At 40.6% G+C, this 27,805-nt stretch overlaps 1 protein-coding gene and 1 long non-coding RNA gene across 4 annotated transcripts in view; one reads left to right on the top strand and one right to left on the bottom strand.

Annotated features, from left to right (window-relative positions):
* LOC114037697 (coagulation factor X-like) overlaps positions 1 to 21,555 on the bottom strand; it is a 23,355-nt gene extending 1,800 nt beyond the window's left edge. Inside the window, exons 1-9 of one of the 3 annotated variants that reach the window (XM_027854665.1) lie at positions 21,509 to 21,555; positions 20,394 to 20,530; positions 17,935 to 18,095; positions 16,979 to 17,003; positions 10,054 to 10,167; positions 6,351 to 6,482; positions 4,010 to 4,144; positions 2,800 to 2,858; positions 1,846 to 1,963 (exon numbers count right to left, since the gene is read on the bottom strand). In XM_027854665.1, coding sequence (XP_027710466.1) covers positions 1,846 to 1,963; positions 2,800 to 2,858; positions 4,010 to 4,144; positions 6,351 to 6,482; positions 10,054 to 10,167; positions 16,979 to 17,003; positions 17,935 to 18,095; positions 20,394 to 20,472 — 823 coding nt within the window. In that variant the 5' untranslated portion in view covers positions 20,473 to 20,530; positions 21,509 to 21,555. Of the gene's footprint in view, positions 1 to 1,845; positions 1,964 to 2,799; positions 2,859 to 4,009; positions 4,145 to 6,350; positions 6,483 to 10,053; positions 10,168 to 16,978; positions 17,004 to 17,129; positions 17,313 to 17,934; positions 18,096 to 20,393; positions 20,531 to 20,644; positions 21,358 to 21,508 lie in introns of those variants that run through there. The other 2 variants (XM_027854664.1, XM_027854666.1) reach the window with 2 other exon arrangements.
* Positions 16,284 to 27,805, top strand: LOC114037698. The gene is made up of 3 exons (XR_003568491.1): positions 16,284 to 16,637; positions 27,109 to 27,221; positions 27,487 to 27,805. It is a non-coding gene; the product is annotated as an uncharacterized LOC114037698 (long non-coding RNA).

Below are 27,805 nucleotides of genomic sequence, written 5' to 3'. Positions count from 1 at the left end.
ACAACAACAATAGAATGGCTTTGTGATCCTGAAAAAGTCACTTAAATTCTCATTCCCACCAGACAATTTTCCAAAACTTGCAGAGAGGGTGCCTATTTTCATGGGGAAAGGGAGTTTCCATGAAGAAAAAGTTAATGGTAACAAATGTCTATTCTTTGAGGATATGAAAACAATCAAAAATGATTCAGAGGCATATGCTAAGTAGTAAGAACAGTAATTGCAATGATAATACAATCAATGTATCATTTATTAATCACTTACTACGTGCCAGGCACTGGCAACTTATGTTTTAACATTTACAAAACCCTTTTTCTCACAATTCCTCCTGTGTGGTAGTTAATACAAGCAGGATGATCAAACTAGATAGTTCCTGTTTCATCAAGTTAAAGCTGGAAGGGATCTCAAGGGTCATCTATTCTAACCCTTTTCATTTGACAGATAAGAAAACTGAGACTCTGCATAGTTGAGTAATTTACCCAAGGGTTATTACACAATGGCAAAGTCAAGTCTCAAACCCGGTTTTTCTGAGTCCAAATCCAGTGCCCTGGCCACTGCACCAAATTCTACACGAGTCCAGAACAAGATGTCACTATAAAATGGGGCCATCTATTTCCTTTTGTGGCTTAAAAACTGTTCCTGAAGGCATTTCCAAGGAGAAATTCCCTCAGAGTTTTGAATCGATGGCAACATTGACTGGCAGAACTGTGCCATCTCTCACAGTGAAGAGGAGCAGTCATTTGGGTATGTAAGTGCTGGTGGTTTTGTCAAAAAGGCAGAGACAACCTGCCTGTTATTGACTTCTTTGACTATTGGTACAATTTCTTTTGAATCTCTACAGCAATAACATAGAACTGGGCCCCCATTGTGTGCACTCCAAATATTCTTGGCCATTTCATGATCTAAAAAGACAGTGAAAGTGTAGCTTTCCCCCTTTAGATGATGGTTATTAGACCCCCAAGTCAATAAAGTAGAGTTGGCCCTTTTAAGGAGTTATAGAGAGCTTAGGGAGACTAATTAAGTGAGGTCTTAGGATTTAGAGCTGGAAGGGACTTTAGAAATCACAGGAGACTTGACTTAGAAACAGAAGGAACTTTAGAAGCCATGTAGTTCAGCCTCCTCATTTTATAGCCAAGGAAACTGAAAATCCAAAAGAAATGTGTCATACCCAAAGTCAACTAGGTAGTAAATAAGAGATATGGGATTTAAACCTAGGAATTCCAACTCCAAATCCCATGTGCTTATCATTGTACCACGCTGCCCCTTCCAATTATATTATAATGAACCAGAGGGAGCTTCCAAATGAACAAAAATCCTGCAGAAATGAAATTCCAGGGAAGTTGCCTATTAGACTTGAGGTCATGCAAGAAGTGGATAAATGTAAATATAGTTCCATAGGGCTTCCCTTAGTCCAGCCACTAACACTAGGATAAAATGACCATATAGCTTCAGGGAACCATCTGATCCTGAGGTTAATGGACCTTTAAAATTAAGGATTCCTCCCACTGCCACCCAGGAATAAGTGTATGAGGAATAAACGACAGAACAGAGTACTTCCAGTGAAAGATGAGCTTAAATGGAGAATAAAGGAATTGTAATTACTCCAAAATTTAGGTATTGATGGTACAATAGTCCACATTATTTTCTCATTTTATGTGGACTTTTTCTTTTCTATAAGAGAGTAAGTTCACTGGGGCCTTTGTTAGGAAAGTTTCTTGCACATAGTAGGTACTAAGTACATGATTTACTGATGATTGACAACTTCTGACTTCCCTTGAATGAAAACTAAGGGTGTGGGATTTAGCTCAGAGGCATGAGCTTCAGGGCACCTTTGGGAATGGGACTTACCTAGAGTCACATAGTGTGGCTTCATGCTCTCCAAGCAGTGTGCAGCGGTGACCACCCAGCGACTGTTGAGTAAGCTTCCACCACAGAAGTCATAATTTTTTTCATTCCAGATCAAGACCTTAGGGGAGGGAAATGAAGAACCCCGAAGTCACCTTCTCCCTAAGTCACCTTTATATGGTACCCTGCACACACCGTTTCTGTTATCACTGGATACCCTTGTTTATTCATTCATTAATGATAACAATAATTCACTGTGTAGCATGTGCTGTGAGCAACACCAAGACTGAACAAAACGTGGAAATGCATAGCCAACACAGAGCCCAGCAATTCCAGATTTCCTATGTGTACAGTAGCTTTAACCAAATGAAAGAATACAAGTCTTTTTTCATGACCTTGCACAGTAAACAGGCCAATATGATTCTTGTCGTAAGATCTCCATTGGCTCTCTGTACCACCAGAGCCACAGGCAGATTTTTAGCAAAGTCCCCTGGGACTTTTGGCAAAGAGCTAGTAGACAGTAGTTGCACAGTGAAGCATACATTTTCATATGCGACCAATGTGTTGGTTTTATTTTTTTTTGGCTTGACAGTACTTGTTACAAAGGAGGGTTCTGTTAGAGGTAGGGGACATCACTAGGAAGTGAGTATTGTTGTTGTTGTTTTAAAATACATTAAAAAACATTTCAACAGAAAAAAATTTTTTATGAAGAGAGGAAAATCTCCTGGGCTATGGTAGGAATATGTAGGCAAATCACGCTCTTGCTCCCATACAGACCTCTCACAGCTATAAGCCCCAGGAAATGGACCAATTATAGAAGCAGCAGATTAAAATCCTGTGGACTTTTAAGAATGGGAGCTTTGTCAATTTCCCCTATTTTTCCAAATGTTTTTCTAATTCTTCCACTGGAGGAAGATGGAAGAAGGAAAGACGGAGACCTACAAAGAGAAACGTTACCTGCCATGGACACTTTCCCAGGTGACAGAAAGATCCTCCAATGATCTTGGTTCTGTCCTCTACAATGGGAGGAACATGAGTCAGGGCCTGCTGCAATTTAGACCTTGCCTGCTTTTCCAACCCTGTCTTCTATCATTTCTCAAAAGGTACCCTCTGTTCTGACCAGGTTAGTATTCTCATGAGCCCTACACACTGTTCCCTGTATAGCATATCCACCATTTTGCCTCCTATCTTATCAAAGTCAAATCCTACTCATCCTTCCGAGGTCCAGCTCCATTTCCTACCACCCCCAATAAGCCTTCTCTGAGTCACACTGAATGGTTTCTCTCTCTCTGTCTGTCTCTTTCTCACTGTACCATACAACTGCTCCCTCCCTTTTCTGAACTCTTCTATCACCTTATAATAGGACAAAGGATTGGTCATAGATTTGGAGTTGGAAGGGACCTTAGAATCCTAGATCCTCCATTTACAGATGAAAACACTGAGGCTCAGAGAGGTTAGATCACTTGCCTATGGTCATATAGCTATTAAATGTCAAAAGTGAGATTGGAACCCAGCGCTTCCCAGCTCCAAGTTCATCACTGCAAATCCATGCCAGGCATCACTCATTTGACAATCAACAATAAATATCTGTTGGGTTTCTACTATACATTTTACCCCTCTAGTTCTACATGTATGCGCCCATGATGTAAGACAGTATATAAATATATTTTATATATTTCTTCATGATATGTATTACATCATTATAGATTAATATACATATGTTATATATATATATATATATATGAAGCACTAAATTCGGGGCATGAATGACATAAGGTGTTTCAAAAGTCTTAATACAGTTTTAAGCTATTAAAAACTATTAAAGCTTACAGCTGCACTAAGACTTTTTTGAACCCCCTGTATAACATAGTAAGAGTTTGTCATTGTGGGATTCAGTGTTCAGTGAAGGATTTATGGAAGAGGTGAGAATCATGGCTTTCTTGTATTATAACAACTTTTCCTGTGGTCGTCATCTCCCCAACTAGATTCTAAGCTCCCTAAGATTATGTCATCATCTCTTGTCATACACAGGACTAGGCACACAGCAGATGTTCTACAAATATTCCATAAATGAATTGAATTAGTCAGATCTGTTACCTTTCATTCTGTAATCAGTTAAATTTCTCCAACTTTAACTTTGTGGAAGCCCTCTTTTCGTGGTCCTCACCTGTCTCATTGCTCCAAGAAATCCCTTCTTCAGTTGCATTCCAGGACATGTTCCCATATGTCATATTGTCCTGGGAGATTTCTTCCTGAAGATCCCTGGTGTTGGCCACTTTGATGAGCCCACAAGGAAACAAGGCTGAAAGAAGAGATGGTCTTTGTCTTTGTATCAACTAGCTCTTAAATCCACATTCCAAATTATTGAGGAATCTACATTCCAAATCATTGGGAAATGGCCATTAGTCTATTTTTGGGTTCTTCATAACTGTTAAATAGCATGTTATCTAAAGCCCACATGCCCATAGTGCTATGGTTCTGGCAATTAGTTCTTCATTTATAGAACACAACACAACAACAAAAGGAATAACTTTTTTTTCTTTTTTAGGTCAACTGATTCATTTGATGAGGCAGCTAGAGGGTACAGTGAATAGACTTGAAGTCAGGAAAACCCAGGATCAAATTCTACCTCCAGATATTTAATAACTGTATGACCCTGGGAAAATCACTTAAACTCAGTCTACCTCAGTTTCCTCACTGTAAAATAGGGATAATAATAGTACTACCTCAAAGAGTTGTTGTGAGGGTAAAATGAGATAACATTTGCAAAGTGTTTTGTGAACCTTAAAACTATAAACACTGACATTATTATCATCCTTATTATGATTATAGGTAATCCTAGGGGCAAAGCACACAAGGCCAAATGTTGGGAGATTTGGGGTCTAATCCGGACTATGTCACTAACTAGCTGACTCAGCTTAGAATTATAAGATTTTAAGCTGGAAGAAATCTTAAAGAGTATCTAGGGGCAGCTAGGTGGCACAGCCCTGGAGTTAGGAGGACCTGAGTTCAAATTCAGTCTCAGATCAGACACTTGACACGTACTAGCTGTGTGACCCTGGGCAAGTCACTTAACCCCAATTGCCTCGCCAAAAAAAAAAAAAGAATATCTAGTCTAAACTCTTCATTAAAAAGGAGAAAATTAAGGTCTAGGGGCATTAAATGACTCACCCAGGGCCATACAAGCAGTAAATAGCAGAGCAGGGATTTGAACAAAGGTTTTCTGACACCCAATATAATACTTGCCTCATCTGTGTCTCTAATACAAGCCTCATCCTCAATTTCCCCATCTGTTTTATATAACTGCATGGATAATGCATCTTCTAATTATTACTCATGTTTATATATTGCCTTAAGATTTACAAATGCACTTTCCTCACAAGAACCATGTGACATATTGTTTTCCCCATTTTACTGAACCTCAGGGAGGTTGTAACTTGCCCAGTGTCACAGAGTTGGAATTTGAACCCAGGTCTAATTCCAAGTTTTCTTTCCAATACACCACACTGCCTCAAATATTTATTGAATGCCCACTGGGTTTTTGGCGCTGTGCTAGGATGAAATGGGGGGAGAGGAAGTGTTTTAAGCATCATACATGTAAAGAGGATGATAATTACTGTTTTTCTAGGTAGCTTCCTAATATCACTGCCAGGAAATAAACATCTCCATGTATAAGCAACACAGATAGAGACTATAGGACTTTGTAAAGTGCATGGGGGTTTTTTTTGGTTTGTTTTTGGGTGTTGTTGTTTGTCCTTTGTTTTTGAAGAGGACCAATGACATCATGGGGTGATATCTTGACTCGTGCACGAATTGGATTGAAGTAAGGCAGAGTTGTACAGAATTATCAGCCTCACTCTCTTCCATAGTCGTTGAAGTCCAGTGGCAGGACAAAAGTCAGGACAACTGGCAATGGCTCAGGATGCAGTGGATGACCTTGGTGTCTTTGATCTCTGGTCAAGCTCTAAGCGCTCCATAGCACCTGCTTCAGCCGCCTTTATGGATGTTGGAACAAATTGTTCTCATCTGCCCATTCTGCTAGGGGAAGGCTTCACATGCTTGGGGTAGACATCCCTCTAACTCACTGATGGGCTTGAGACCCTGTGGTTACCTTCAACCTGGTTTAGCCCATCTGATGACTCAGTTTTACTGGGGTGTAGCTGCTGCTCATGCTACAGCTTCTTGGAGCCACCAATTTTGAGAGTTGAGTGAATCAGGCAGACACCTAAGGTGGATGAGCCACCCTGTAAAGGGCTTGGCAGCTCTCTCAACAGAGGTGCTAATCTTCTTTGTACCTGGTCAGTTGTTTCCTTAGGTTCACTTTCATTACTTTCTCTGTGATAAGGGTTTCTCTGACCGCCCCAACATCCCAATTTTCTCAAAACACAAATACAACATGTATATCCCACTAACTGAGCTGGGGAAGGAGTGCCTAGGTAGGTGTTCTGGGCATGTCTCCTCTGCAATCAGGCTGTACCTCCCAGCCTTCCATAGAACATCTTATTTACCTTTCTCCTCACACTTCATCCCATCCTCTGCTATGGTGTAGCCCTCAGCACAGGAACATTTTGCGTGGCTGGATTCCTGGTCCTGGCAGTACTGCCAGCAGCCACCATTTTGGTACCAGCATTGGCGTTGCTCTGTAAGGGAAAAAAAAGCATGTTGCTCTCTGTGAGTGCCCCAACTCTGAGCATGCTCTGTGGTGGAGCCTCTTGAGCTAGCCTTTGGCGTAGTCAAGGATACTGACCCAAGTTCATAGTCCTCCCCACCTAAATTGATTATTTGATTTGAAACCTCACCCTCTGGGTGTCAACAACTTGGAATGGTATAGAGGGAAGAACTTGGAAAGGTTTGTAGTTTGAAGACCCCAGTTCAATCCTGGATATACCATTTACTACCCAGGTGACCTTAGCTACGTCATTTAACCTCTCTGGGTCTCAGTTTCCTCATCTCTAAAGTGATGAGGTTGTGCTAAGTGACCTCTAGCGTTCCTTCCGACTCAATATCTATAATTCCTAGTTCCTGATTTTCTGAAAAGGTCACAAAATTATCCTACTTGGAGTGGTAGAAGAGAGAGCCTGGTGGAAGGAACATTTTATTAATAGCTAAGACATCAGAGTTCTAGTACTAATTTTTCTACTAGCTCACTGTGTCACCTTGAGGAAAATCATTTAACCTCTCTACACCTCCCTCTCAATATATGTAAAATGAATATAATAACATTAGTCCTAATCACAATAGAACAAAGATTGGTTGTAGGCAAGGTAGGCAGCCACTTAGGACAAAAATAAGGAATACAAATATTATTGTTTATAATGATACAGATCTTCCATGCCTCCAAAATCTGCTTTCCATTGTATATAGCTACTTTGTGGTTTGTCAGTTTGGTATATAACAGTGAAGTCAATTTGTCAATTTGGATATATAATGCCCTCACCTGGACAGAAACATTCACAGAGTGCAATATTTTAAAAACCTTGACCAGGTCACACAATATCTTGCCCTTCTGCTTCACAGAAGTGCTGTAAGAATCAAATGAAAAAATAGATTCGAAAACAGTATGAAGCTCAAATTCCTAAGAGTCTGGCCAATATGGCGGATCTTTAATACACCTTGTTTTTGGCTGAAAAAAAAGGAGAACAGTATGAAAAAAGGTGAGATTTGAACCCAGGGCTTCCTGGCTCCAAGTCCATCAGTTTGAAGGCAGTAGGTGGTAAATATTTTAAAATCATAAAGGTATCTAGGTAGCACAATGGATAGAACATCAAACCTAGAGTCAAGAAGACCCGAGTTCAGACCCAGTCTCAGATATTTACTAGCTGTGACTCTAGGCAAGTTACTTAATCTCTGTCTGCCTCAATTCTCTCATCTGTACAGTGGAGATGCTAGCTATTATAAAGTGCCATACAAGTTCAAGAGATCATTATTCTTAAGAATAAGAGTCATTTAAACATGAGGGGATCTTGCCATTTGGAAATGCTGAATCATCCAGCTTTGACCTACTGTGGTAGCTTCCTTCAAGGCTCAGCACATGTACCACCTCTCACAGCAAGCCTTCCAGTTTGCCTTAGTTGCTAACGCTTTCTCCCTCCACAAGTGTCCAAATATTACACCCATCAGATTGTCAAATATGAGAAAATGTAAAAATGGTCAGTGGTGGAGGGATTCTGGTAAGACAGGAACACTGTTGGTAAAGCACTGCTGGTAAAGCTGTGAATTGAACAAACTTTTGGAAGACAATTTGGAATTATAGTAAGAAAGTCACTAAATTATTCCCCAGGGATACCACTACTGGATACGTACCCCAAGCAGGCCAATGACAGAGGGAAAAGTCCCATATATACAAAAATATTGATTGCCATACTTTTCATAATGGCAAAGAACTAGAAGGAAAGTGAGTGCCCATCAATGGGGGAGTGGCTGAATAAATCATGATATGTGAAGATAATTAATATTGTTACTCTGTAAATAAATGGAAAACATAAAGAACTCAAGAGAATATCTATGAAATTATGCAGAGCAAATTATCCAAAACCAAGAGAACAATTTGCTTGATGACCACAATATAAAGGAAAACAACACTAAAAAATTTGAGAAAATTGATCAGCATAGCAATCAATCGTGTTGTGAGGCAACTTACAGAGAAGGAAGCTCTGACTCACAACAAAGACATGGTAGACTATGGGTACAGAACAAGGCACACATTTTAGACGTGGCCAATGTGTTGATTTATTTTACTTGACTATTCTTATTTGTTCAAAGACAGAGTTCTGTTGGAGGGGAAGAGGTGGGAGGGAGTCATTGGAAAGTGACAGGTTTTTTTAAGATCATTAATAATACATTTTTTTAATTGACATATATATACTTATCTTTTTACATGTTGCTTCCTCCCATTCCCTCCCTGCCCCTAGAATATAAGCTTCCTGAGGGCAGGGACTACTTTTATTTTTGTCTTTATTTTGTCTTTTTTTTTGTCTTTATTTTCCAGCACAGTTCCTTGCACAAGGTAGGCACTTTATAAATCTTAATTGGATTAGATTGAATTGACCACAACATGTGTTTGTTAACCCCTCTCCTTCCATGTGCTCCAGTCCTAGTTCCCTTAATCTTTCTGTCTCAGAGCAACAAAACTTGAATAGGCAATGATATCAGTCAACAGACGTTATTAAGTGCTTATCATGTGCAAAGGCAGTCTCTGTCCTCAAAAATCTCACATTCTAAAGGCGGAATGAGATCTTTGCATAAAGAAGAAATTCAGGCTCATCTTCTGCATCCAGTACAAATCCTGCTTTGACTTCAAAGCCTCCTTTACCCTTTATCACCAGCAGCAACATGCATACTACCTTGTACCTCCAAGGAGGAAGGTATGACCCTGGTCCCAAGACATTCAGCCTAATGAGGGGACAAGGCACTCTAATGGGAATGCCTGATGCATCTTTATTACTATATATATAGAGAGACAGACAGACAGAGACAGAGATTCTGTGTCTGCCAGTCAACAGGCATATGTTGATGTGCACATTAGTAATACCACATAAATAAAATGAGATAATAAAATAAATGTAAATGTAATTTAAACTAGATAATATTTATAAAGTCCTTAATACAGTGCTGGCACATAGTTGATGCTTAATAAATATTCATTCCCTCCCACTTGGAGCCAAATCATTAGTCCTTCCAGCCCAGGAGTCAATCTGTCTTCTTTACTACAGTCAGTCAATCAGTAAGCATTTATTAAGCTCCTACTATGTGCCAGGCACCAGCTAAACATTGGGAATACAAAGAAAGGCAAAAGACAGCCCCTGCTCTCAAGGAGCTCACAGTCTAATGGAGGAGACAACATCCAAATAACTATGTACAAATGAGTTATATACAGGTTAAACTGGAAATAATCAAGAGAGGGAAAGCACTTGAATTAAAGAGGTATGGAGAAAGGCTTCCTATACGGTAGGATTTAAGCAGGAACTTGAAGGACCCTTGGGTCTGCCAGGAGGCAGAGATGATAAGGGAGAATCATCTAGGTAAGTACACACCCACAGTTCTATTTCCCTTTCATGATTATTTTTGGATCTGTTATCTGGGAATTTGGTGGGTAGGAGGGATAAACCTGATTGTCAAGTGGTCACAAGCTAATTGAGAAAGGCCTACTCTGAAGAAAATGAGGCTTTGGGTTTAGAGCCCAAGGGCAGGAAACTGAGCTCCCATACTCACCAGTTTCACAGTGTTCCCCCACAAAACGGGGTGGGCAAACGCAAACCATCTGATAGTGCTTCACTTGACACACACCCCCATTTTTACAGGGGTTTGATTTGCAGGGATTTTTATCTGAGAGAAAAAGAAAGAAAATTGATGAGGTGAAGATTCCCTAGAGGCAGAGACCATAGCTAGAGACTGTCCCTTAATACCAGTCAAGTCTTGTTAGGGTGAATGTCTCACGGTCTCATGAGAGCTCTGTTGAGGGAACTTTCCCATGGGAGTTCTAGCTTCTATCAGTAGAAGCTGAGGGTCACAACATAGTTGCGTGGCAAAAATAAGGAAGTCTCCCAGGACCTCTCCTTTGCTGACATGCAGCTCCCACGGTTGGTTTGGCTCTCCTCTCAATGGGAGATGAGTCCTGACACGAGCTCCAGCAGACCTGATGATTGGCTATCACAGGGGGATCACGCTTTGAACATGCATCACTAGGGCCATAAAAGTCAGCTAACTGCACTCAATAAACGGAGCTTCTGCCACCTTGCTGTCTCCTGCCTCATCCATGCGTCTTGGGGTTACAGAGCATTGAGCTGGTCTCATGCTCATCACTGCAGCGGCCGCGTCAAAGTCTTAAGTAACCATAAGGCTCAGTAAATTTGTTTGTTTCATTTTCACTGAAATGCTTTTGAAATATTGCCTTGATGCAGGGCCTCAAGTCATCATACTGGGTGCTTGTGGCCCAGGACAATTAATATGATGGGTAACCTTGGCCCAATTATAGCTCCCTTCAAAACTCAACACAAGTGCTTTCTACTACAATAAGCCTATTCCGATTCTACTCCTTACCCCCATTAGTTGTTAGTACTCTCCCCTGAGAAGTTACTTGTATATATTTTGAATTTAATTTCCTATATATGTGTAGTTTTCCTGCTGCATCCCTCTAAAGGAACTTAAGCTTTCTAAGGTCAGGAGCAGTTTCATTTTTGTATCTCCAAGGCCAGCACAGTGCCTAGAAATCAACCACTAAGTGTTTGCTAAGAATCTACTATGTGTGGGGCAGCTAGATGGCACAGTGGATAGAGCAACGGCTCTGGAGTCAGGAGGACCTGAGTTCAAATCCAGCCTCAGATATTTGATACTTAGTAGCTGTGTGACCCTGAGAAAGTCATTTAACCCCATTGCCTAGTTTAAAAAGAAAGAAAGAAAGAAAAGAAGAATCTACTATGTGGCAAGCACCAAGCTAAGCACTGAGGATACAAAAACAAAATGGTCCCTGCCCTCAAGGAGCTTATAGTCTCATACAGAGATATCCTACAGAGGTCTCAACATGTACATATTTAAGTTTATACAGAATAAACATAACAAATACAAGCATGTTTAAGTACTAGCAGGTTGGGAGATTAGGAAAGTTTTCATGTAGAAAGTATATTTGAGTTCTCCAAGGCAGAAATGAAAAGGGAATGCATTCTAGGCATGAGGGACAAAGGCAGGGAGACAGAAGGTATAGTGTGGTATGTGAGGAACAGTAGTATGTCCAGTTTGGCTGAGTTGTAACATGAATGAAGAGGAGTAGTACATAATAATTCTGGAAGGGTAACTGAAGCTAAGTTTTGACGGACTTAAAAAACCAAAGAAAGGAGTTTATGTTTATCCTAGAGGTGATAGGGAGCTACTAGAATTTCTTGAATAGGGCAGTGACACCGTCAGACCTATACTTAATGCTTGCTTTGGCAGCTTGGTGGAAGACGGATAGGAATGGGGAGAAACTCAAGGCAGAGACTAATTAGTGGATACTGTCATGTCACATGACCCACAATATGGCAGACTAGACATTTTCTCTGATCCTCATGACCTCTTGAACCTCTCCAAAGTAGGAATTTTGCCCGGGAGATAAATCAGTGATAAATCAGTCTCTGTGGTCTAAGACTCCATGAATCCAAATAAGATAACAATTCAATGAAATAATAGTAGATAAAACTAAATGTTAGCCCTAACGTGCTCACTCAGTACTTTTTGCCCCATTGCCTACCACTTCTGGCAGAAGGACTGCACACACTGACCCATGGACATGCAACAGAACTCAACTCTACATCCCCTCTTTTTTCCTACCAATCCTGGAGAAAACCAAAAGACAGAAGCAGGTTTAGGTCAAAACATCAGTGCAGCAACCCTCTGTAGCTCATCCAGAAAACTAGAAAAGACAGCGGGAACTGGGGCAGGACACATATGTGTGGTTGTGTGGTGTTACACTAAGTTTGATACAAAGAGCTCCACTTTCAATTGGAGCCAGTTCTGTATCTCCTCCCATCCCCTGAAGTTACTTAGGACAGAGATTAAGGCTGGTGAACGCAATTAAACATCATGGGAGGTAGTAAAGATGGCTTTAAAATCCAGCTCTCAAGGAAATCACACTCAAAGAGTGAAGGAGTCAGAAAGAGAGCAATAGGGGACTACAAGAAAAGAAAAAGTCTGAAAATACCAAAGATCTCAGTAGGAATAAAACTAAATTAAAGACCTACAGCATAAACCAAAAAAAAAAAACAAAACAAAACTAACTAGACATTAATAGCAGAAGGGAATATGGCCTCTTAATCAGGTAAAAGAGTTCAGGCATCTATGAATAAATGCTGCATGACAAAGGAAAGTGAATCAACACTTGATGAGGCAAACATCCTGTAAATTCCAAAGAGAGCATGGAACCACAGCAGGATGTTCCTGAATGGTTTAAAAAAAGAAATAAGAAAGTGAAGGTGGAATTTATAACCCACACAGAAGAAATAATTGGCAGAATAGAAAAACTTGAACCCATGGTGGCAAGACTCGCTAAAGAAACAGAAGAGAAAAAAACCTAAGTGGGAATGCAAATACACAGAAGTGAAGGATAAACTGGAAGAAGAGTAGCAAAAAGCAATAACATTAAAAGAAAACATTATTTCCATGCAAGCAAAATATATTGATCTCAAAGACAGGATGCATAGAGAAAACTTAATAACTATAGGTCTTCAAGAAAAACATGACAAGTCAAAAAAACAAGAAATAATACAAGAAAGCTGTTTAGAATTTTTGAACACTGAAAACAAAATGTCAAAATAATCTATATAGTTTTTTTTTCCTTCAGAAAAAGCCCTGTGCTGCAGTCTCCAACACATATGTCACATTTAATAAATTTAACAAAGGAAATCCTTCAAGTGACCACAAGAAAGACCTTCAAATATAAATGAAAGGAAATTTGAATAATACAAGACTACTGTATTCTGCATCAACCAGAAAAATGCAGAAAGGAATGGAAACATGTGCAAAGATCAAAGAAGCTCAAGATGCAACTCAGGGTGCAATGCAACCTACTCTGCAAAGCTTGAGTCTAGCCATTAATGAAGAACATAGATGTTCCAAAAAAAAAAAAAAAGGTGCTAGAAAGAAAACCAGTCCTGAAGAAATTATTTGCTTTTCAAATGCCTCAGATAATAACAGATATGCAAGAAAGGCAAATAAATACAGCAACCAAGTCCAGCAAAATAACAACAGAGAGACCATTAAAAGATTTCTTTCTAAATGTTCACAAGGGGGCAAGGTAGAAAACAGACATCAAATAGAAGTGATAGTAGAGAAACAGGCCTGAAGCATCATGGACTAAACCTCACGACACTCCTTCTACCAATGAATCAGTTTTTGGGTTTTTTTTTAAGGAATTAACTTACAAAAGAAGAGAGTGCATAAAAGGGAGAAGATAGAAGGGAATGAGATATCTTGGGGCAGCTAGGTGGCACAGTGTACAGAGCAGCAGCCCTGGAGCCAGGAGGACCTGAATTCAAATTCAGCCTCAGACTACTTGGCACTTACTAGCTGTGTGACCCTGGGCAAGTCACTTAACCTCAATTGCCTTGCAAAAGGAAAAAAAAAGAATGACATATCTTACACCAAAAGCTTACAATGAAGGGGAAATAATTCCTATAGTCTCTCAGGAAGAAGAAAGCCCATAAGAGAATTTGTAAGGAGGCAAAGGGAGATGCTGAAAAAGAGAGAAATCTTTGAGTAGTGGGAGAGGTCACTACTGATGCATGCCTCTATGGGAGATCAGAACTATTCTCTGTCTCTGTCTCTGTCTCTGTCTCTCTCTCTCAGCAAAGGTTAACTGACCTGCCCAGGGTGGCACAGATGGGTATAATCTGCAGGGATCTGGAAGCAGGCACTCATCCTGCCTGAGGAACTGGAGCTCCTTCGGGGAAATGACACTCAGAGGAGTACAAGGACGTGAACCCAAGGAGGAGATTTCAAAACAAATGGGTGAGGGCAAAGTTTAACAATGAATTGCACAATGAGGAACATAGGAAAATGCCAACCATGGGGCAATATCCTCTCTATCACCTGCAGGAATTTGTATTTCTAAGAGTGAGGTACAACAGAAAAGGGAGGCCAAGGGGTAAGATCTACAAGGCAGTAACATGGAAACTGTGTAGAAGAAGGTACTTTGGAAGCTTTAATTCCACGAAGAATAGAGAGAATAAAGAGACTAAGTATAAGGGCCATGAATTAAAGAATAGAAATCTAGAATAGACAGAAAGTGAAGACAAATAATGATGAGAATGAGAGAAATAAATGAGAAAAAGGCACAAAAAATGAAAATTTAAAACTAACAAAATAAAATAAGAGGGAGAAGGGGAAGATGGATTTTATTTGGCTGCTAAACTGAAAAGGAAAAAAGAAAGGAAGAATTAAATAACTAGATAAAAACAAGAAAAAAAAGAACTAATAAAAAGCAAAATTCCAAAACTAGGGAAAGGTATGTCAGATGAGGTTGGGTTGAGAGTAAGGATAAGAGAGCTAGTAGGAATAGAATTACCTTAAAATAGATTAATATAAAATAATTAAAATAACTGAAGAAATAAAGTATTGTATTTATGGATGGGGGGGATGGAATAAACCTAATTCGGAGACTAAACAGGAAACCACTATAATAATCTAGGCAAGACTGACACAGTCCTGAACTAAGGTAATGACTGTGTACATAATGAGAAGAGGACATCAGAGAGATAGTGTAAAGGTAGAAAAAAACAAGATTTTGTAACTGATTGGATTGAATGGATGGAGATAAATATGTGTGTGTGTGTGTGTGTGTGTGTGTGTATATATATACATATATATATACACATATATATATATAATCGATTGGATTATTTCTTTTTCTTTTTTTCCCCCCAAAGCAATTGGGGTTAAGTGACTTGTCCAGGGTCACACCTCTATTAAGTGTCAAATGTCTGGTCTGAGACCAGATTTGAACTCAGGTCCTCCTGACTCCAGGGCTGGTACTCTATACACTGTATACTCTATCCACTGTATACTCTATACACTGGGCCACCTAGCTGCCACCTAGCTGCCCCTGGTTATTTCTAATAATGATGGGATTTCCCTGAGTCATAGGAGCATAGAATGAATTAAAGCTGGAAAAGACTTGGTGGTCAATTAGTTCAAACTCCTCATTATACAGATAGGGAAAATGAGGTCCAGAAAGGTCAAAAGACTTTTCCAGGGAGGCAGAAATAGGAAGTCACAGAGGAAGGATTTGACTCCAAATCTTGAACTGTTTTAGCATCTTCCTGCTAAGCCTTTGGTCCCCTCCCTTACTAGGCTACAGGGTTCCAGTGGCGCCTTGTGTTCATATGCCATACTTCCATTGTTCAATCTACATGACTCCTTTTTAATTTTAATTTTAGCAAAAGTGAACACTAGAACAAAGCTCTGTTTTATTAGAATTATAAGTCAAAGACTAAACCACTGGAGGTACCTTGTATTTTTCTGATAGAGCCTGGACTGAATCCATTGCTTTGTCTCACAATGTGCTGCCCCATTTAACTGTTGGTTCCCCACCAGCATACATACATTTGTTTAAAATGTTATTGATGCCCTTGGTTTTGACATCAGTCATCTAGGAGATATATAATCCCTCCTCCTGCCCCTAGAATCAAATCTTCCCTTTAACAGAGAAAAACAGTTCGGCAAAAACAACCAATGTAGTTACCACATCTTGTAATATAGGCAACATCCTGCATATATTACATCTTGTAACCCCCCACCTCTCTGCCAAGAGGAAGTGGATGTGTTTCATTGACTCTTCTGTGAGGCCAATATTGGTTTTTACAGTTACTCAAGAGTTTGGCTTCCTTTTCAAGTTCTTTTCATTTACATCGTAGTCATTGTGTAAATTGCTCTTCTGATTCTGCTTATTTCTACTCATCATTTCCCACAAGTCTCTGAGTTCTTCATACTCCCACAGCTCCCTTTCTCTTGTGCTGTCTCGATGGGAGGGCCCCATAAAGCCTGCTCTGGATACTAGGCTCCACGGGGTTTCTGTGGCCCCGGACACCATCTCTATCAGCCTGGCATTTTAGAATCAGAAAAAACCTTGGAGGCCATCCATTCCAACCCCTCATCCCAGCAACAGCTTGGAAAAAAGAAGATAGTAATTTTTAAATTATATTAATCACCCTACTTCTACCTTCATCAAGTAGATAAAGTAATTGAACAAGAAGATGGACATTTTTAACTTTTCAAAAAAGTTCTTTCCTGTGTGCTATCTCATTTGATCCTCACATCCACCCTATGAGGTAAGTCGGGCGGGTATTATTTTCCTTATTGAGGCAACATGACACTTTGGAAAGGCTGACTACAAGTAAGTTCTCTGAACCTGTTTCCTCCTTTAGAAAATAAAGAAAATGGTCTGCAGTTCTGTGATTAGAAGATCTCCAAGATCCCTTCCCACTTGAACATCCCAGTTCACTTTACGTAGGAAGAAAGTAGGGACAAGCTTGCTGAAGTGACTAGCCTGAAATCACAATATGGCTAGCTGAGACAAAATTAGAATTTGGGTCCCCTGATCCCTGACCCAGTCATTGTCCATTACCCCACCAGGATAAGAGATAGCCTTACTTCCTCCTCTTCTTCTTACCTTTGTAGTAGAACCAGAACTCCATCTGCAGAAACAAATACACAACAGTTATCAGAAAGAGACATCAGCTCTATCTTCCCTTCCATGGAGAGCCTGTCTGTTCCCATATCTTTGCTTCAAACTCACTAGAACAAGCCAAAGGGAGACTCACACTTTAACCAAAGGACCCTGACTCCAGAGAGGGATGGGATTGGTCAACCTCAGCTCATCTTTTCACTCCTCAGATCCATGGCCCCTCTGACGACTGGTGGGGGAGAGGAAGGAAGATGTGGAAGAGGAAGTGGCTATTCTTGAGCAATTCAGTGTGCATGTATTACTACACTCGACTTTTAAATCTCTGTGCCACTGGAGCAGGTTTAGAATGCAGTGAACACAATGCAGCAGAGAATCACAGATACTTAGAAGATGGAAGCTATTCTAAAGATTATCTACTAGTCCAACCCCATTATTTCAGAGATGAGTAAACTGAGGCCCCCAAAAGCAATGACTTGCCCCGGCCATACGGTTAATAGACAAGCTAGAACTAGAACCAAGGTCTCTACGAAAGAAATCTATATATGGCTTTGGAGTGCACACATGTGACTGAGTTTTGCTTCGGTCTTATAGCTATTTCAGCTATTGCTAAAATAAATTTCTACTCCTTGAGCACATATCTATGAGGTTGGAAATGTTTGTTCCAGATATGACGGGAGATGGGGCAAGGGTAGGAAGAAAGGGGAACAGAGCAACCTAGTGATTACATAGGAGCCATAGATGATCTTCAAAATAAATGAACAAATGAAAAATGAATGAATAAATAATAGATAGATAGATAGATAGATAGATAGATAGATAGATAGATAGAAAACTGGGTATTGACTTGGGCTGTGAGGACCAGAGCATGCCAATGGGATGAGTCAAAGAGGGATGATAGGAGTACATAGCATTAGAGAAAGAAAGAAGATCAAAGCACTCACCGTTTTCTCTTGGGACTCAAAAACCTCCCGGGCTTCTTCAAAGGAGCAGCTCTCTTCCACACACTCCCTTTCAATGTTTCCTTGTTTCAGTTCCTCCAGGAACTGGTTCTCTCTCTTTCGTAGCCTCAAGATCCTGGTGGCTTCAACTTTTCTCAAAAACACTTTAAAAATACCAACATTCCTCAACTTTAGTTGACAAGGCCAACAATAAAGAAACTCAGTGCTCTGTAAGTCCCTGCGCAGCCCACTGTGGAAGGACATACCAGAGCTAGATCCATTAACTCCTAGGGAACAACTCTGGCTGTTAGAACACCCCATCACAGGTTAGCAAATGGAATATGGTAAGACATGGTAGCTTGGGTCTACTGTTAAGAGCACTAGACTTGGAGTCAGAGGCTCTCTGGTCATTATTGGATTATGTTCTCAAATTGGTAGAATTCCACTGGACAGATAAAAAGGTTTCTTTTTCTTACCTTCCTCTCACATGAGGACCATGCCATACACTATTCTAGGTACCGTGAACTCTTTGACATGGTGTCCTTATTATAGAATCACATAAAATCAAGCATCCAGTCTACCCTATTTCTATTATTCAGTGTTTTTGTTAGTCCTTACATATCTTAATCTGCTCAGTCTTTTTCTGAACTACTAATATGGGTAAAGTACAGGCACTCTTACAGTGCCATTGACTAACAACTTTTTTTTCAAGTGGTTCCTTAGGTCTGCCATCTTGGAGAGAACCATTTTTTCTGGGACTCTTTTTGTAAGAGAGTAAAGTAGTCATAGAAGTGGATTGTGCAGCAGCCTCTGCAGACATAGCCTACTCATGCATTGAAAACACGTCAGCCCCTACCACTGGGTTTCCTCAAGTGATGCTTCCATTCTATGGGCACCAAGGAATTTCCAAAAATCAAACTTCTCTGGCTATACCCCCATGGTTGAGGGTTTGGGGGGGATAACCTGAGAGTGCTGGTTGCCATGAACCTGTGTGTTCCCTGCCAGCACTGCCTTCTGCCCTTCTATAAGTTAGTGCAGGGAAGACATAAATGGTAAGGAGGTTCCAGTACTGTACCCCTACTCACTGCCTATATATAGTACCATGTGAGCATTCTGCATAGCTAGAATTAGTCTCGCTCAAACCAGAAACTCCAGAGAAATTGGTTGAGTTTAGACACATCAGGGTTATGGTATCCATCCACCTCTTCAAAGGCACCCATGGACACTCGATGTTTTAATATAACTCCAATCAAGGTGGTCCCTGCTAATTTTCAGAGAGACTTAATCCCTTTAGAGGCAGCAAAGATATTTTGGTTTCTATCAAATGAGTTTTATATCATTATTACTCAGGATCCACTGTCCAAGTCATCAGGATACTTTTAACTGTCATACTTTCAAGACAATACTAGGTATCATATTTTTCATTTTTCTTCCCCTGCTATTGAGATGCATAATAGCTTTGACTATCTAAATCCTTCCTAAAATAAAGCCTACTTGAAACAACCAGCTAGTATTTATTATATACCTACTATGTATCAGGCACTGGGGATTTAAGTACAAAGAATGAAATAATCCCTACTTGCAATGAGTTACATTCCAATGGGGGAGGCACCAAATATTTGTGAAAATATTGACCAACCTAGCCTACAGAGGCAATAATAGCAACAATATAATGATAATGATAAACCACACTTATATCAAGTGTCCCAAAAGTCTCAGTGCCATTTTAAACTTCAACATCCTGTATAGCCCTTTAAAGTATACAAAGTATTTGCCTCATATTGACTTTGTGAGATAAGTAGCATAAGTATTATTATTCCCATTTGAGCCTTTCCAGAAGTTAAAAGAGGTTAAATGACCTGCTCTGGGTCATGCATCTAATGTGAGATTTGAGCCAGCCTCTTACCCTTAAGTCCAGCAGAGTATTCTACTACACTTCTGGATTATTATGGCAATTATATAGTCTGTTTACCATTTGAGTGCATAATTATTTGTCATTCACTATTGTTTCATGTATGTTGGTCTTCTCTTCCTACCCCCACCCCCTAAGTAAACCATAAGTGTTCTAAGCCCAGAGACCATATCTTATACAGGGTATCTCAAAAGTCTTAGTGCAGTTTTAAATTTTAGTAGCTTAAATACACTAAGACTTTTGGTATGCTCTAATTTGTGAAGGTGGAGATGTGCTCCACAGCAGCTATCACAGGGCTAGATAAACAAATGGTGCTGTTAAGATTTGATTGCAATCTGCCTCAGAGGAGCAAGCATCTTCACATTGGAGAAATCACGAGATCAAAATGGTCAAGAGACACATATGAGAGTGACCAGCCTGAATCAGAAAAGTAAACACACACACACACACACACACACACACACACACACACACACACACTCCCCTCCATCCTCACTGATATCAGCATGATGAGGTCCCTTATTCCCATCAGCTATCAGCCTCTACATACCTGACTCTGCTCCAGCCACATAGGGGAGGCCCAGTCCCAATGCCAGGAGTGTTGGAATCAATAAGAACTTCCATGTCATGATGGGAGAAGGAAATAAAGAGCTTCAGAGGTGCCCAAGGTTATCAGTCACAGGAACTCTGAAGGAAAAAGGGCAAAGAGGTACCCCAGAGAAGGGAGAGCCACACAGGTAAAATGGACAGAAAACATGCCTAAGGAGATCGAGGGTGCCAATGCACTTTAAACGTCCTTACCTTTTTCACTCACACCTCTTCAGAAGAGTGTCCCAGCTCTAACCCACATGATCACTCTCTTCTCTGAATTTCTTAAGTTCAGAAACTCCTATTGACATATTCAATTCCCTCAATCTAGTATTTGATAATTTAGCTTAATATTATTTCTCATATATCTGCTTTGTCTCTCCCATAAAGATGTAAACTCTTGACTAGAAACCAAGTCTTAGTTCTGATTCCCCTCCCTCACTATCGGTGGTCTGTGCCCACCAATTAGTTGCTCAATACCTATGCGTGCATTTATAAACTTGTGTGACCCTGGGCTAGTCACTTTGTGGGGATATAAGGTATATGTAAGACATAATTTCTGCCCTTGGGGAGTTTAAAATCTACTAGCAGAGATACAACCAGGTAGCATCAGTATAGTGAGAGGCTGAGGCTTGCTCTTGCCAGCTGATCCTTTGTTGGAATGGGTTCTGAATGATGAAAGGCAATGCCAGGCAAGATAAGATTGGGTGAGCTAGCCTAGTCTCACCTCCACCCACAAGTTCACTGAACACTGCCTGCCCCCTTCTCTTTCCCAAAAGGATAATGTTGGCTGCTATCACATTTGCCAGCTGGAAACACTGGCCAGTCTGGAAGTCTGGGGGCTATACCTCTTACTGGGGGAAATAAGAGTCCATTCTGCCTTGTACTAGCAGGGTTTAAGAGGAAAGAAGAATGTAATTTTTTTTTTCTCTCAGGACTCCAGACAATCAGCTAATCCCTAAAGGGTTGGACCTATGTTTCCTCAATACTGCCCTGCCCACACCTTTTCCCAGACATCCCCTCATTCTCCCTGCAGGTCTCTCCGAATAAATCCAAGTTGTCGGAATGAACACTCACCTTCTCGGGAGATCTGGGTTGTGGTGGTTTCTGAAGCCCTAAGAACAGCCACCAGCTAATGATTGACATGTTGCAAATATTGGCAGAGATACAGGGTCTACTCTGGCCACTGCCCAACCAAACATGTTTATCCAACTTTCCCCCTTTTCCTCTGTAGGAGTGAAGAAAACTCCCTGGTAGCCTTCTCTTAGAGAGAGAACTTCAAGGTTCATAACTTGTCTCCCTTTGGGAGGCAGTTCCCTAAATAAAAGCTTCAGCCCATCACCCTCCTCAGTCTAGCAGCTTCAACTTGTCTCTCACTGCTTTTCAAAAGAAACCCTTCCTTTCAGTCAGGCTGGCTGCTTCACCTTCTTCCCATTCCTCTTCATTCTTGTGTTGAGCCTTACTCTTACCCTGTTCCTCCTATCAAGAATTGATCGACTAATTGATTTCATTTCAGGAAGGCTTTTTCTTAGGTAGTAAAATCTAAAGAAACTATCTTAATGGATACGAAGTGGGAGAACCTAATAGGCATAAGTCCTTCCCCAATGTGGTCAGTTTCATAGTATGATAGGTTTAAAGTTGGAAGGGACCTTAAAGACCAACCCCTTCATTTTACAGGTAAAGAAACTGAGGCTAAGATGTATCAAGTGACTTGCCCAGGGTCACACACCTAGTAAATGAAAGTAATAAGTTTGAACCTTAGGTCTTACTGATTCTTAATTTAACACTGTGCTACTACAGCCTGCTGCTTCTGAATCTAAACCTTTAGTCTCTCTCCTTTCCAATCAGCTGACTTTATTATTAAATTGCCCTTCACTAAAGGGCAATCCTCACCTCACTCCAACCTCAGGGCACCTCCCTAGAGAAGGAATGTGAAATCCTGCCTCTTCTGTGCTCAAGCCAGAGAGAGAGAATTACCTGATTGGAGCTTACTCAACTCACAAAGTTGACTCACCCATGCCAGGAAACCCGGGGCATCACCAGTGATTACCCAGCCTTGGGAATAAGTACAAGCCACTGACCTGGTCACATTGATCTCATCCCAGGGGAGTTCTTTCGTTCGTTCTTTCTTTCTTTCTTTCTTTCTTTCTTTTTAGGTTATACATGTGCAGTTATGCAAAACACTTCCATAGTAGACATGCTGTGAAAAACTAACTCTATTTCCCTTAATCTTATCCTGCTCTCCCCCATTTATTCTATTCTTTCTTTTGACCCTGTCTCTCCTCATAAGTATTTGCTCCTGATTACCCCCATACCCAATCTGCCCTCCTCTCTATCATCCCCCTACTTTCTTGTCCCCTCCCCCCCATTTTCCTGTAGAGTAAGATAGATTTCCATACCCAATTGAGTGTGTATGTTATTCCCTCAAGTCAAATCCTATGAGAATAAGATTCACTCATTCTCTCTCACCTTCCCCTGTTTCCCTTCCACTGTAAGAGACTTTTCTTTTATTTTTTTTTGTGTGAGATAATTTACCCCATTCTACCTCTCCCCTTCTCCTTCCCCTAATATAATCCTCTCTCACCCCTTAATTTTATTCTCCAGATAACGACCCTTTCATCATCAACTCTCCCTGTGCCCTCTATCTATCTATCTATCTATCTATCTATCTATCTATACATAGATACATACATATAATTTTTTCTCTCCAACTACCCTAATACTGACAAAGGTCTCATGAGATACAAATATCATCTTTCCATGCAGAAATGTAAACAGTTCAACCTTAATAAGTCTCTTATGATTTCTCTTTCCTGTTTACCTCTTCATGTTCCACTTGAGTCTTGTATTTGAAAGTCAAATTTTCTATTCAGCTCTGGTCTTTTCATCAAGAATGCTTGAAGGCCCTCTATTTCACTGAATGACCATTTTTTCCCCTGAAGGATTATACTCGGTTTTGCTGGGTAGGTGATTCTTGGTTGTAATCCTATCTCCTTTGCCCTCCAGAATATTATATTCCATGCCCTGCAGTCCCTTAATGTAGAAGCTGCTAAATCTTGTGTTATCCTGATTGTGTTTCCACAATACTTGAATTGTTTCTTTCTGGCTGCTTGCAGTATTTTCTCCTTGACCTGGGAACTCTGAAATTTGGCTACAATATTCCTAGTAGTTTTCCTTTGGGGATCTCTTTCAGGAGGAGATCAGTGGATTCTTTCAATTTCTATTTTGCCCTCTGGTTCTAAAATAGCAGGGCAGTTTTCCTTGATAAATTCTTGAAAGATGATGTCTAGGCTCTTTTTTTGATCATGGCTTTCAGATAGTCCAATAATTTTTAAATTCCCTCTCTTGGATCTATTTTCCAGGTCAGTTGTTTTTTCAGTGAGATACTTCACATTGTTTTCTAGTTTTTCATCCTTTTGGATTTATTTTACAATGTCTTGATTTCTCATAAAGTCACTAGCTTCCAATTGCTCTATTCTAATTTTTAAGGAAGTATTTTCTCCAGTAATCTTTTGGACTTCCTTTTCCATTTGGCCAATTTTGCTGTTTAAGGCATTCTTTTCCTCATTAGCTTTTTGGACCTCTTTTGCCATTTGGGTTAGGCTATTTTTTAAGGTGTTATTTTCTTCACTATTTTTTTGGGTCTCCTTTAGCAAGCTGTTGACTTGTTTTTCATGATTTTCTTGCATCACTCTCATTTCTCTTCCCAGTTCTTCCTCTACTTCTCTTATTTGCTTCTCACAATCCCTTTTGAGCTGCTCCAAGGCCTAAGACTAATTCATATTTTTCTTGGAGGCTTTGGATATAGGAGCTTTGACTTTGTTGTCTTCTTCTGGTTGTATGTTTTGATCTTCTTTGTCACCAAAATAAGATAATATAGTTTGACTCTTTTTGCGAGGTTTGCTCATGATCCTAGCCAATTACTTGAGTTTTAAACTTTTTGTTAAGGTAAGAATCTGCTTCCAATGTACCGTCCCAAGCTTCAGGGGTTTGTCCAGCTGTTTTCAGAGATACTTCTAGGGACCTGTAAATTTTCAGTTCTTCCAAGGTACTATGATAAGGGGTGAGGTGTTTCCTCTCTACCACCACAGCAAGCTCCACCATGCCAGCACTCCTCCTCACCCCAGGACTGCCCCTCAGAACTGTGACCCAGATCCAAGCACGGGCAAAGCAAGAGAATCCTGCCTCAGCACTGGCAAAGAGATCCCTGCAATCCCCCTCTGATCAGCCACTCGATTCCCCCTCAGTCTGTGGCAGAAGCTCAGGAGGCAGCCACTGCCCGTACTTGGGACTTGTGGCTGAAACCTAGCTTCTAACTCTCACCGCAGTCACAGACTTTTCCCACTGACCTTCCAAGTTGTCTTTGGCATTCATGTGTTGAAAAGCCTGGAAACCTCCACAGCTGCCCGCGATTCAGTCCTCTGAGGCCTGCTCCAGGGTCGCTGGGGCCTACGAGCCCCACGCCAAACTGTGCTCCTCTCCCAGCCCAGCGCAATATACCTTTCTTATCAGCCATCCAGATTGTCTTGGGCTGGAAATTTGTTTCACTCTGTCTTTTTGTGGGTTCTACTGCTTTAGAATTTATTTAGAGCCATTTTTTATAGGTTTTTGGAGAGGTGTAGGGGAGAGCTCAAGCAAGTCACTGCTTTCACTCCACCATCTTGGCTCTGCCCCCCCCCCCCAGGGGAGTTCTTTCTGACAGCAGCTGCTTGGGTTTTTTGCTTCTCTTTTTTGTGAGTTATGTTTGAAGGGCAATCCAGTGGTGGATGCTCCAAGATATCTTTTTGGTACCTAGTCCAACAAGCCTTCTCTGATCACCAGATAAAAATGATTATTCTTTCCCTCTACAAACTCCTATAGGGATAATTGTTTTCTCTATCATTCCTATAACTCTTAGTACCTAAAGCTTTGTACAATAGTTATTTGTATGCATGTAGTTATACTGAGGAGACAACATAATACACTGGAAAGATTGTAGCAGCCTAGTTGCTCATTGGACAAAGCACTGGAATGGAAGTCAGGAGGACTTGAGTTCAAATCTGACCTCGGATACTTACTAGCTGTGGGACCCTGGGCAAGTCACTTTATCTCTGTCTGCCTCAGTTTCCTCATCTATAAAATGGGGATAATAAAAACACTTACTTCCTAAGGTTATTGTGAGGATAAAATGAGATAATATTTGTAGAGTGATTTGCAAACTTTTAAGCATTATATAAATGCCAGTTATCTATTATTATTAATTATCTACAATCAGGAGACACCTATCTTGCCTTGACATTAACTGTGTCAACATGTGAAAAATTACTAAACACCTCTGAGCCTCAGTTTCCTCATCAGCAAAATAGGGATAATAGTAGTTGTAATAAGGGTTACCCCATGGAGCTGGGCATATGTTTCAGGTTCATGGAAATGGATATGTGCCTTGGTCTCTTTCTGTGGTACATATGTCCCAGGCTCTTGCTAAAGTGCATGCTACATAGACACAACTGATTGGTCACTTTGTCCCCATGACCAGGACTTCAAAGAGGATGGCTACTGAATATTGCAGGGGATTAACTCCTATATAGAGACCTCCCCTCTCAAATGAGCTATACAAAGTCTCTGCTCCTTTCCTTTAAGTCGGCCACTTTGGGACTATGTCTGGTGTTCTTTGGACTTCCATTGAGGGGTGAGGGGAATCTCCACACACATACACACACACACACACACACTCACCACCACCACCAGCAGCAATGGCAGTCCATATCTAGAGCACATGTGAGTGAGAATATGTACTTACCTAGGCAAATCTATCTGAACCTTCAGACCTTGGCTGCCTCTTTGCTCCCTATGCACAGGTCAAAGGATTTAAGGATTATAGATTTAGAGATGAAAGGGATTTTAAAGGTCGTGGAATACAGCCCCTTCTAGCCAAGACTTGCCGAGGATCACACAACTAGGAAGTATCTGAGGCAGCAGTCCTGATATGAGTATTTCTAATACTGTCAATAACTCGTGAATTCAAGAGTTCCTAGGTTCTGAGTCCATGATGACTGCCTAATAGAAGAGGCTGCCTGCAATTACATCACTTCTAAGTGGAGATGTCCAAGACAAGCAGGATCCTATGCTGAAGGGACTAAAAAGTTACAGCATGCCAAGGCATGCTGTTTTGAGTCTTACGAGTTGCTCAGATAGGAAGGTCTCAGGTGAAGGTGAAAAGTCTGTTTGGTAGTCCCACAAAGTTGTTTGTGTGTGTGTGTGTGTGTGTGTGTGTGTGTGTGCACGCGCGTGTGAGTGTGTGTTTTTAACCTCTCAGGAAAGTATAATGAGTGTGGTGTTATTATTTTAAATGTATTATACTTCCAGTATTTGTTAATAAGCACTTAAGAGACACATGTGCTTTCAGCATTTTCTTTCTTTTTGGAGAAAATAAATAGCTGTCCTATACATGATTTCTGTTTTGTACCATGAGTACCTTTTTTGTTAGATGCTAGACCCTTTTTTGGCGGGGTAAGAGGTACTACAGGATACATATATTATCAGTTGCACTTAGGAAAAATGTCATACACGCCTCTTTCTTATAGAGTATGTGCTACCAGCTGTCCTTCCTCCTATCCTGCACACATTCAGGTACTTGTGCACATTAGCCACACATGAAGGGTTCTTATGCTATCTCCTCCTTTCTCACTGCTTTCTAGAGGAGAAGCTGACAAAGGATAAATAAAGGCTCAAAACTGGGGAAAAGAAGACCTCTGGGAGATAAGGAGAGGGGAAGGGAAGCATCAGGAGCAAGGAGTGAGCAAGTGAAAAGGTGAGAGAGACATGCTTTTAAAAGTTTTTCTTTTTGCCTTAAAATCTTAGTATTGTAGGGAATATAGTGATAAATTCTCATGCTACAACCCTGACTCCTACCCTCCACAGTAAGCTCCCACATCACAGCCCTTTGGTTTCACAGACAAAATGCAATAGTCCTCTTAAGACCTGAGGGTAATTGAGAAAAACCTATTGATCCCCAAAACTACTTCCACAGTTCCATAGACCACTTTTGAAAAACTGCCTTTTCCTTAATTTCCCAGGTTGAATTCCTAAGATTCACATGCCAATGAAATCAGGACCACTATTCCCACTTTTGCTTGTGTTTCCCTTTAAAAAGGAAAGTGAAGATGCCAGGAGGGATACGATGAAAACCTCCAAACAGCATGTGAATTCCAGAGGCAGTGCGGAGCAGAGTCTCAGAGATATGTGAAAGATGAGAAGGTGCCTGAAGCATCTGGTGTGTATTCTGAGCACCTTTCCTGGAAATGACCCCTTAATTCTTTTTGAGGAGATGCTAGACATAAGTCAAATCTAAACTTTGTTTAAAAGATTTTCCCCAGAGTTCTACTCTGGTTATAA

This window comes from Vombatus ursinus, unplaced genomic scaffold (genome assembly GCF_900497805.2).
Source record: "Vombatus ursinus unplaced genomic scaffold, bare-nosed wombat genome assembly UNPS02010548.1, whole genome shotgun sequence".
Taxonomy (NCBI): Eukaryota; Metazoa; Chordata; class Mammalia; order Diprotodontia; family Vombatidae; genus Vombatus; species Vombatus ursinus.
This window is presented reverse-complemented; position numbering and strand designations above follow the sequence as displayed.